Source organism: Puntigrus tetrazona, chromosome 19 (assembly GCF_018831695.1).
Source record: "Puntigrus tetrazona isolate hp1 chromosome 19, ASM1883169v1, whole genome shotgun sequence".
In the NCBI taxonomy this organism is placed as follows: domain Eukaryota; kingdom Metazoa; phylum Chordata; class Actinopteri; order Cypriniformes; family Cyprinidae; genus Puntigrus; species Puntigrus tetrazona.
Window position 1 is genome coordinate 20,034,499 of NC_056717.1, and position 11,528 is coordinate 20,046,026.

An 11,528-nucleotide genomic window follows, 5' to 3' on the forward strand; every position below is an offset into this window, starting at 1 on the left:
TAAATGACACCTAATGATTATTTTAAACTGAACATTTACTATTAGTCTGTAATTTCTTATGCAAATGTAACGTCCTGAGGGTGTTTCCACTTTTGGGAATTTATCAGCTAACAGATAATTAAGCAGCTCTAGCCAAATCTGGACCAGTCGCATTTAAGTTACGTTCAGAAGATATGAGAATGTGACTTTTTGTTTGTTTTGTTTCAAACCTATTTCCAGTTTGCACATCTATTTCTTGTTAGTGAAACCTATGGACTTTGTTGATTGAGGAATAAACATTACTGCTGCTTTCTAATGACGTTATACATTTTAAAAAGCATGAAAAACAATATAATGCCATTGTGACACGGCCAAGAAATTCGTACAGCCTGTTACCTTCAAAATAATACCCTCTTCATCTCAGTATAAATGTTTGTAGTCAAGATCAGTGTGACCCAATTCCCTGAAAAATAATCTTATTAAAATAAACTGTGTAATCACAGATTATCTTTCACTCACCTGTATGTGTCAGTCTAATAAACAGTCTAAATTTTTACACTCAACACACACACTATATACGTGAATATAATCTATTTTCTGTAATAATATGTCATTTAGCAAGACCTTTGACTATGCTGTCTTTAAGAGATTCTGTTCATAACTATAGAACAAACCTGTTCAATTAAAACTTAACGACAGCTGCAATGCATTTCTCTTCTATATCTGTTTAAAAAAAGATGTTCAACAATGGAGAAAACGTGGGACAGAACTTCATTTTATCCACTGGAAGTTTACCGGATTGTTAAAACTTCTTGTTCTGGTACCAGCGTGAAGCCCTGAAGAAAAAGAGATTTTAATAAAAAACATACTTAGGTTTTTTAGCTATTGGTTAATGAATGTGCAACGACCAGAAAGCAGATTCAAAGGCACGATTTTGCATTGATGAATCATACACAATAAAATAAGAAGTGCACACTAAGAAAGCGAATAAAGTTATATAAAAATCATTGTAATTTTGTAATGAATAAAAACAAAATAATTTTGCTGTCTGGTTGACTTATAATGAGTTAGTTAAAAGGTTAGTTTCGCAAAAAAATAAATAAATAAAAATTGCATGCAACTGATTTTTTATTTAATCAAATGCAACATTTTTCATTACAAACTCTATTATGACAGTGTGAGCATTTTTTATATATTTATTATTAATTTGCCAACAACTTTAGCATTTTTCATACATTTCTTACTTTATTTGTTGGAGGTTGAATTCGCACGCGCTTGTCACTGTTTATTTATCATAAGCCTTGTGCATTTCTCTAGTAACACTGGAGAATTTTAGCCTTGCTTCTTTCTACCCAATTCCTCCATCTATTTTTACATCGCAGCACCCTGTGTTTGTTGTCTCCCCTCCTCTTCCCGGGTCTCTCGTTCCCGCTTATTAATCAGTCGCCTTGACCTACTCATCCTCCTCTTTCTCTCCTCCTCTCCTCTCTAATTCTCAGCATCTTCCTCTGACTCATCTTTTCATCCCCTCCCCCTTCTGTTTCTCCTCTCATCTCGCTCTCATTCTGGTTTCCACCCACCCTCGCTCTGTTTTGCCTCTCTCTTCCGCAGCTCGACACTTCCAGGCTCGCCTAACGCAGGGCTACGCGCACTGACGCCAGGTAAGCATCGCACCAAAGCCTTTATTTTGGCTTTCGCACCTTTGCATCATTAGCGCACCTATGCCATCGCGGCGGTTTGGCGTATAGATTATTCAGGTTGGGCATGATTTTGTGAACGTTGCATTAATGCATCGACATTTATTTATTATAATGTCAGGACATGGCTGATTTTAGCGCGCGCCTCCGCAGATCAGACAGTCGCACGCGGAGGCGTTTCTTTACGCCGGGATGCTGGATGTGAATTTGGGTGGCGGTGTTTTCTGGTGCCCGCTGGTGAAGGGTCGGGCAGATGGATCCCGCACTATGTGTCTGCTTTACTGTTTCTATGCGGGCTACGTCTGCTATCAGTGTGTGTCCAATCTGCTCTCACTGCAAAATCGTTCCCATTTTGCATCCGAGCGGAGAAAAATGATCAATTGCACCGAAGTCATTCGCGCAGCAAATGATGAGAAAAGCAAACGATTAGTTCACCTCGAGAGTTCCGAGTCGTTCGTTTGTCACGTGACAGCCCCCAAAACGAACAATCGTCCTGATCGTGCGACCGATGCTCCAGAAAGCTGTTCTTTTCGCCAGAGGGACGTTAAATAATTTATCTTTTTCTTGCCCCATCACGCCACTTTTCCGCGCTCCCCACCCCACCCTCCGCAGATCGCCCCCTCCCCTCCGTATATCTGCTGACAGCACGGTTGCTGCAGTATCGCAGCGGCACGGCGCAAATTAGCAGCGTCCGGATTTGGATGCGCGATCGGGAGCTGCTCGTACCGTGGCACCTGCGGGCATACATGCCAGCGTTGTCGCTACAAATAAAGCCCCTCCTCCTCCTCCTCCTCCCCAGGTTCAAACGCTGGTGGTCGGTGCTACGAGACGCGCGTTCCATTAGCAAGGTGACACGTGCGCCCATGTCGGTCGTGGCATATTTAGAATGCAATTTGCATGTTCTGGGATTTCATTGGCTGCCAGCGTGGCATTGTGGAACGGTTCGTACGCGTCTCTCATTGGAACCGAATGTTCCAGAAAACCGGTTCCATTCGCAAAGCCATCAGATTGATTGGCATTCGTGATGTGTTTGGATAGACATTGAGGGATAAGTCGAAACGGCCACTTAATGTACATTCCTGGTCTTTTTCTGAATGATTAATCAGTGCGCATTAATCTTTAATCAAAATGTAATGTTCGTTCAATAAATGATTCTCCTTTTAGCTCGTTACAAAATAGCTAACAAAATCACATTCTTGTACAAAACCCATTCATGATCCCATCCGTTCCTGCTTTCGTTTTCTTTTATGTCAAATTTAAACACGTTACAGAAGTAAAACGGGTTGCAAGTGGATGTGATGTTGAGTGTTTGATATCGAATCGGCATTCCTTCAGAAAAAAAAATACCATCAAGATTTTTTCCCCAATGTATTTATTTTGGTGTTTTTTTGACTTCATTAACGTAGGACAGTGTAAAAGTCACAGGAAGTGAAATGGGAGGGGGATTGGGAAAAGTAAATGGTGGTGCTCCGCCCAAAAGGCTACCGACTAAAAAAACATAAAGATTTGGATCTTTTGGAGGTCCAATGCATTTTTATCAACTCTTTGACTAACTGTGGACTAAATGACAGTATTTAATGAGAAAAAACACTTACACTAATGCATTTTGTGCACAGAAAGCCAAACCAAGCTGCCTTTCTATAAGAGAAATTTTGTCAGCACTTTATTTTATGCAAAACTGATTTTGTGCACCAAAACTGACAAAAGCGACAAATTGCACTAGCATGTCTCCAAAATAATCATCATGTGAGTGGTTTTTGAATCATGCAATACATGTTCTCTATTAAAATAAACTTAAAGGAACAGTTCATTCAAAATTGAAAATTCTGTCATCAATTGGTTCTGCTGGACACAAAGGAAGATATTTTTTAAAAAGCAAATAAATTAATACAGATTTGGAACTACTCAAGGCTGAGTAATTGATGGCAGAATTAAAATTTTAAGGTGAACTATTCCTTTAAATGTATGCCTTTTGCATGTGAGCGTCATTTTGAATGTAAAAACAGATTTATTGCAGGTGCGGGTGGTGCAGAATAGTGTTCGTGCTGAAATGCTGGAGGACTCTCTCACTTTTAGATGTTTGTCTTGCTCGTTCAAGGTCAATTAAAGGGTGTTACGGACACACAGTTTCTAAACGTCATGTCCAGTTAGAGTCAGCAGAGGTTTACCTCGTTCCCTCTCTCTTGTTTTCTCTCTTGTGTTTAAGGATGTCCATTGTGAGCATCGTTGCCAGGGAAATCCTGGACTCTCGGGGAAACCCTACAGTGGAGGTAGACCTGAGAACCGATAAAGGTGAATCAATAGAGTCCCGAAATTGATTTGCTGTCTACAGTGTAAATTAAATAACAATTTTCAGATGTCATGAAACTACATATTTATTAGAAGCATCTGCAAAAATGCACGAATGCTGAATTCAGTTCTAAATTAAATCTAGTGAAATAAAAAAATGAAAATCGTTTTTTGAAAAAAGTTATTTTTTAAGAGGCAAAATTAAATGTCTAAAAAGATCTATCACTCGGATATGAATGCATTATGTATTGTTGACTGCTGCAAATAAATGACAGATTTAAAGTGACAGTGTTTTTTTAGGTCTGTTTAGGGCTGCGGTGCCCAGCGGAGCATCGACAGGCATCTATGAGGCTCTGGAGCTCAGAGATGGAGACAAGAGCCGTTACAAGGGCAAAGGTGAGCGATCACAGATGCTCCGTTGTAACACTGGCTCTATTAACCATCACTATATAAAACATTAAATCAGTTTAATCTGAACGGATCGTTTTAACGAAGCCTTCTGCAGTAGTTTTATCTTCAGTTTTACCTGCCACGACCTATATTCTTCGCTTCTCTTTTGTTTTAAGGTGTACTGAAGGCTGTCGGTCACATTAATGACACTCTTGGACCAGCCCTCATCGCATCTGTAAGTGAAAAGAGAATGGTTTAGTTTAATAGACGTTGTTTTTTTATTACAAATAACCAAACAATTTTCAGCCAGCGCAAGAAGAAATGCATATGCAGTGCATTTTTGCGCACATTTGCTTATTTCTGGAAATGGTCAGAATTAAGCTGAGAAGAGCATTAATTGCAGTATATATAATTGCAGTATATATATAACTGCAGTATATATAGATCTAAAGAAAAAATGATCAACTTACACTGAAAATATACTTGGTTTTAATGGGAGCACAACTAAGTTTGTTATTTAATGCATTTTCACTATGATTTACATTATTTTACAGGCTCCTATGTTTTTTCATTCCATGCCGTTTTTTTTTTTCTCCAGATATTTGTCGCCACTTTCCCAATAGTTTAAAATCTGTTTGTTTTGTCGCAGTTTAATCCTAAGCAATTGTTAATTTAATTATTTGTTATTTGTTTGTTTGTTTGTTTTACAGATCAGATTCCGATCAGATGGGATCAGAATCAGATCCCACCCCTGCACTTTTCTTAATCATTTTGCTTTTCATTTTTTTATACTCGTTTACTTATAACAGGGGATTTTAAAACAGGTCCCACTGCTACCAATCTACCAAAGGCAGAGACACAATTATCTCCTATTATCCAGGTCTTGATTTTCATTCTGATCTACACATGCCATTCTTTCATATTCACGTCTTTTTTAAGTTACAGATACTCCCATGTCAACAGTGCAAAAGCTAAAAACTCAAATAATGCTAATTTTTTCATTCGATGATGATTCGATGTTAACGAGGTCAATTTCACAGCAGCAAAGGGCTAATGATTACACAACATTTTTATTACGCACCAGTCGCTGTATTTTAATAACCTTGAGAGATTTATCTTCATGATGTGAACTTTAGGAGATCAGTGTGGTGGAACAGGAGAAACTGGACAACATGATGATCGAGATGGACGGCACAGAGAACAAATGTGAGTTATTATCTTAAATGATAAAAAAAGCACAGTTAAAAAATAGAAATTAAGCCATCACTGACTCAACGTAATGGTGTTCCAAACCTGTATGATATTCTTTATTATGTAGAAATGCATATACAGTGACAATTCAATATGTCAGTACACCTTATTTGCTATATTCCAAGTCTTTTGAAGGCTTACAAACCATAACCAAATTGTTATTAATTTATTGTAAATCATACCCTCCACTGTAGCTTATATTAAAACGTGTGTTGTGCCAGATTTGTTGTCAGTGATGCCAAATTTGTAAATGAGTAAATAATGAAAGAGTCTTGCATTTTTAGGAGACTTATTTGTAATATCATAAGTCATAATAAAAATAACATTAGAATAACTTTTAAAAAAAAAATGTAATGTAATGTCTAACCTGATCTTTAAGAAATCATTCTAAAATGCATTTAGAAACGTTCTATTCATATTTTTTGCGAAAATTGTGATGCATTGTTTCCAGAATTATTTTAAGAAAAGTTTTAAATTTGAAATAGAAAGATTTTGTGAGATTATAAATTACTGTCACTTTTTAATCAATTTAATGCGCTCTTGTTGAATACAAGTATTAAAAAAAAATTCATTAAAAAAAATAAAATAAAAAAATCTTACTTTTGAATGCTAGTTTAGTTTAAAATACTAGACTATACAAAAATTATAGTTAGATAATTATTAAATATGATCTTCATTTGAAATCTGTTCATCATGCCCACAGCCCAGTTTGGAGCAAACGCCATCCTGGGAGTGTCTCTGGCCATCTGCAAGGCCGGTGCGGCAGAAAAAGGCGTCCCTCTGTATCGTCATATTGCTGATCTGGCAGGAAACACAGAACTAGTGCTGCCAGTTCCTGTAAGAAAGCCCATTACTCAAATGCATGACATCACAATGCACATCTGTAGCTATGTTCTCTTATTACGTATGGAAATAGACTCACTAAGCGCATCTTCTCAATCCGTTTGTCAGGCGTTTAATGTCATCAACGGAGGCTCTCACGCTGGAAACAAGCTCGCAATGCAGGAATTCATGGTTCTTCCTGTGGGGGCGGAGTCATTCCGTGACGCCCTGCGTGTCGGAGCCGAGCTCTACCAGACGCTGAAGGGTGTCATCAAGGAGAAGTATGGCCAAGATGCCACCAACGTCGGCGACGAGGGAGGATTCGCTCCAAACATCCTGGAGAACAGCGAAGGTGTGTTTCTAACTCGCTAGAAAAGCCTTGAGCGTGTGATCCAATTCCATCATAATCAACTTATCCATTACTGGCTCTATCACGCCTCCACAGCACTTGAGTTGATAAAGACAGCCATAGACAAGGCCGGCTTCACAGATAAAATCGTGATTGGGATGGATGTAGCTGCCTCTGAGTTCTACCGTGACGGCAAGTACGACCTGGACTTCAAGTCTCCTCCAAACCCAGACAGACACATCAGCAGCGATGAGCTGTTAGAGATCTACCAGACCTTTGTCAACGATTATCCAGGTAAACTGGAAATAAAATGAGATATGAAGGAATTAAGGTATAGTAAGGTTTGGAGGCTTTGTTTCTCGGTTTGCTTTGTTGTAAATTCAGTAATACACAGTGCGTTTTTTCATTTACTTTAATCCACCTAGACTCTGGGGACAACTGTCATTATTGAAATGAATTTAATTACTATTATTAAAATACAATTAATTACCACACCCTTTGCTAACGCTTAAAAGTTAAATTAGTTAGCATGAGATTATTATATATAACTGTTTTATCTTTGCATAGTTCATCTAACCTTTTTTTATGCAAACCAGTATATTGATATATAATATAGTATATATATATATATATATATATATATATATATATATATACTTTACTGTCCTAAAGTTTTTCCGTGTTTTTAAATTAAAATAAGGTTTCCACTAACAAATCTGCATTTAACTGATCCAAAAAAGTGTAATACTGTGAAATATTATTAAAATTTGAAATTTACTCAGAACTAGGCCTGTCATGAAAACAACTTTTTTTGTTTGGCAATATATCGCCCCCTAAATAATTCTGAATTGTCTGAATGTATAATCCTAATAAAACAGCATAATAATGCAAGAAGGCCTACACACTTTCTATTAACAACAAATATTTAATTCTTAAAAACATTAAGCCAATGGAAACCAAGTATCAAAATATTAGATAACTACATCACGTTATGTACGAGAAACGGCAAAAGATTGAGGTCGTGTACATATATTGTGCGATAAGTTGATATATTGATTATTTGAAAGCATTTATTTGAAATCAAATAATTTTGTAGCATTATAATTATTCATACTGTCACATTTAATGCTTTCTTGTGTAAAGTATTGATGAATCTTTTGTCAATTGCTAGTGGTGTCCATCGAGGACCCGTTTGATCAGGACGACTGGGCCGCTTGGACTAACATGACGGGCTCCGTGGGGATCCAGATCGTGGGCGACGACTTGACTGTGACAAACCCAAAGAGGATAGAGAAGGCTGCGGAAGACCGCGCGTGCAACTGTCTGCTCCTGAAGGTCAACCAGATTGGCACGGTCACAGAGGCCATCCAGGCGTGAGTAACTATACGTCAATCTAAGAATCACGACCCAGCGTCCTAATCTTCTCATTTTGAACTATGTGTCACTGTGCGTCCCTCAGATGTAAGCTCGCTCAGGCCAACGGATGGGGCGTGATGGTCAGCCATCGCTCAGGAGAGACTGAAGACACTTTCATTGCTGATCTAGTGGTGGGACTCTGCACTGGACAGGTACACACAGTGTTACCATTATGTACAAAGAGGATACGTTTCGCCAAACCGTTTCAATCAAATCGATACTTACACTCTTTCTCTTTTCTTTCAGATAAAGACAGGAGCTCCGTGTAGATCTGAGCGTCTCGCAAAATACAACCAACTTATGAGGCAAGAGAGCTTTCAGTCTATTTTTGATCAAACCGGAATTTTGTTTTGTCAAATACACACTGTTGCTGAAGTTCATGTTTTTATCATATATATATATATATATATATATATATATAAAATTATATATTTCAGTATATTTTATATATGCATTTTTTAGGTTTCAGGGATTTTTAATATGTTTAATAATACTCAGGATTTTTTAATATTATTTTTTAATTAGTTTTACTTTCATTAGAGGTTCATTAATTAATATTACTTAACAATAATGTTAAGCATTTACGAATGCATTATTAAAACCACAACTTGTGTTTGTTAACATTAGTTAATGCACTGTGAACTAACATGAACAAAAAAAGTTCATTAACTAACATTAACAAAGATTAATAAATAGTGTAATAAATGCATTGTATGTCTTATTTAATACATTAACAAATGTTAACAAATAAAATTTTATTGTAGCGTTACCAATTTACCAATAATTAAATTGTATTATATAAAGTATAATAATATAATAAATATAAATATAAAGTAATAACAATATAATACAGTTTTTAATGTTTTTAGTTTTAGATAACCACAGAAACCCTGGTAAAGCAACAAATGACGATTTTATTTATTTGACTTTAGTGCTGCTAGAATAGTTTGCTCCTTCATTCTCCATGCAATTTTTTGTTAAAATAGGAAAAAAATAGACTTTCATTTACTAAAGTCAGTTTCCTTCAAAAATGGTTGATTTTGCAACTGACTGAAAAAGTCCCAGTCTCAAAAATAGCGTTGTCCACATAAGAAAGCAATAATTACTTTGATTAACATTGTTGATTACAGCCTTCTAGCTGTTTCTCTGTCACCTCCTGTTCCCGTATAATTAATCCAAGTCCATCTCTGCCAATCTGTCTGTTTTTTTTTCCCTGCCTCACAGGATTGAAGAAGAACTGGGCGATCAGGCTCGATTCGCCGGGCACAATTTCAGAAACCCTAGCGCTCTGTGATACTGACGTCACCACCCCGAAATCACACAAAAAACAACTGACAAACAGAGTATGTACTGCACTGAACCGACCGACTGCCCTTGACGTCCCCTCAAATCGTTCAAAATGCATTATAACAGCACTATTTGCACTGAAATACAAAAGATGACTTACTCAGACACTCAAAGTATATATTTAAACTGAAGCGGACTGCGGACAGGCTTTGATAGACCAAATATTATGCACAGTGGATCCCGAACCGAACAGCATTATGCACAAGTGATACTGAATTACTCGACGGGCTTTAAAACATGTGCACAGGGTGGACATGCATGCGTATGATTCAGAAACACGGACCTTGAATTTAACAAGGGCGAAGGCTTTTAAAAAGAAGCATTTAACTCAGATGGACTAAAAGTAGAGATTTATTTTAATCAGGTGTAATCTTTAAAATTAAGCTTCAGTTTAGATGTGAAATGTATGTACGTAAAAAAAACAAAAAAACACTGTCTAGGTTGACTTGCCACACTCAAATGTAATTTTTATGGTTCACTGCATGAGAACTAGGCAAAAAATAAATATATTTTGGAAAAAGGAGAGTAGAGAAATCGAATAGCTAAGTGACTATTTATGCAGCGGTGGGTTTTTCAATGAGATAATCACGCTGAGATGATTGACAGTGAAGAATTCAGGGTCCAGTATTTACTCTAAAAGACAGTTCATTTGCCCAGGGCGTTAGATGCTTTTTATCAAACAATACTCTCTTTCTCAGATGCTGTTTTTTGTGTCCATCGCTGACCCAAAAGCATGCTGAGAAAAAAAAGAGCCTGTTAAAACAAACTCTTATTCATTCAGATCAACAAATAAAATAAAATAAGGTGTTTTAACCTCTGACATCAAAAAATAAAACTTCATTTTAGTATATAAAGCATTTAAAATAATATGTGTAGAATATATTTGTTTGTGTATATCATCGTCATTGATTTGGAAAGTCTAATATATATATATATATATATATATATATATATATATATATATATATATATATATATATATATATATACTGAGTATGGTCCCTACATGGATCAATACGGCAAATAATGAGAATGAAATCTAAAGATCGAACATTAAGTTCACATATCACTCGTAAGAATAGGAACGACTATATTCAAGAGCTCCCTAATCTTCATTTTCTCGTGAGATGACTCTTAAAATGTACTTTCACATTTTTTACCCTTTTTACCCTGGATCTCCATACTAAAGGGGGAAGTGGAGGTTTTTGGCATTGAATAAAACGATCTGTAAGTGAGCCGTCCGTTGTGTTTGGGGCGGGGCTAGCACTGTCCAAATCTAGAAGAGACGGCTGTAGGAAGGACACATTTCACCTCTGCTTTGAGATGAACGATCTACATCCAGAAGCGAAAGAAAGATAGACGCAGCGATCACGATGACGGATCTGATTGAAGAACCGGGCCGACAGACACGCTTACACGAATAGAGACCAAACACACTCACTCACTCACTCACTCACTCACATTTGTGTAGCAAAGTCTCACCCTCAACGCACACGACTCCTTATTCTCTCCCCCATGGACTCGCAGTCTGTGTTTCATCCGTCTCCTTTCCCCCCCTCTGCCTTCTTGTGGTTATGACTTGGCTTGTTCCCCCGTACCCGAAATCTTTTTCCTCCCTCATGACTTATCTTTTAATCATTTTGTGAGATTACTGTGGTGAAAGAAGGAAAAGAAAGCGAGCCGGAGAGAAAATTAAAAAAAAAATAAATAAATAACTGACAAGCCTGTCAGCGAATAATGTTATGGAATAATAAAGCTGTCATTACTTTCGTCAACCTCGAGTCCCTAAGTGTGTTTTCTTCTCGTCGTTAAAAGCAGAGGACATTTAAATGGCTCTTCGCCGTTTAGATACTCAATTATAGAACAAGATGGTGTTTTAATGGGTTTTAAAATTTTATTTCTTGTCATCTACATTAGAAAACTCGTTCAAAAAAAAAAAAAAGTTTTTAAAAGGAATTACTACTTTTATTCACTGAGAAGGCATTAAA

General features: G+C 36.9%; 1 protein-coding gene across 2 annotated transcripts; it reads left to right on the plus strand.

Annotated features, from left to right (window-relative positions):
- The first annotated feature begins 1,488 nt into the window (after window positions 1-1,488).
- eno2 (enolase 2) lies at window positions 1,489-11,315 on the plus strand. Of its 2 annotated transcripts, XM_043218041.1 has the most exons (12): window positions 1,489-1,640; window positions 3,883-3,968; window positions 4,266-4,361; window positions 4,532-4,590; window positions 5,492-5,561; window positions 6,310-6,443; window positions 6,558-6,780; window positions 6,874-7,071; window positions 7,949-8,150; window positions 8,237-8,345; window positions 8,440-8,498; window positions 9,418-11,315. In XM_043218041.1, the coding sequence occupies exons 2-12, from the start codon at window positions 3,884-3,886 to the stop codon at window positions 9,485-9,487; spliced, it is 1,305 nt and encodes a 434-aa protein (XP_043073976.1). In that variant the 5' UTR covers window positions 1,489-1,640; window position 3,883; the 3' UTR covers window positions 9,488-11,315. The 2 variants fall into 2 exon arrangements, with proteins under 2 accessions (XP_043073976.1, XP_043073978.1); XM_043218043.1 differs by lacking the exons at window positions 1,489-1,640; window positions 3,883-3,968 and adding an exon at window positions 5,066-5,235 and having other exon boundaries at window positions 4,288-4,361.
- Window positions 11,316-11,528: the final 213 nt, after the last annotated feature.

What these genes read in the sequence shown, in the direction of transcription:
- eno2 (XM_043218041.1), top strand. Translation starts at nt 3,884, where the DNA reads ATGTCCATTGTGAGCATCGTTGCCAGGGAAATCCTGGACTCTCGGGGA. An exon ending in GAGCCGTTACAAGGGCAAAG is followed by an intron (nt 4,362 to 4,531) that starts GTGAGCGATCAC and finishes TTTTGTTTTAAG; the next exon opens with GTGTACTGAAGGCTGTCGGT. An exon ending in AAATACAACCAACTTATGAG is followed by an intron (nt 8,499 to 9,417) that starts GCAAGAGAGCTT and finishes CCTGCCTCACAG; the next exon opens with GATTGAAGAAGAACTGGGCG.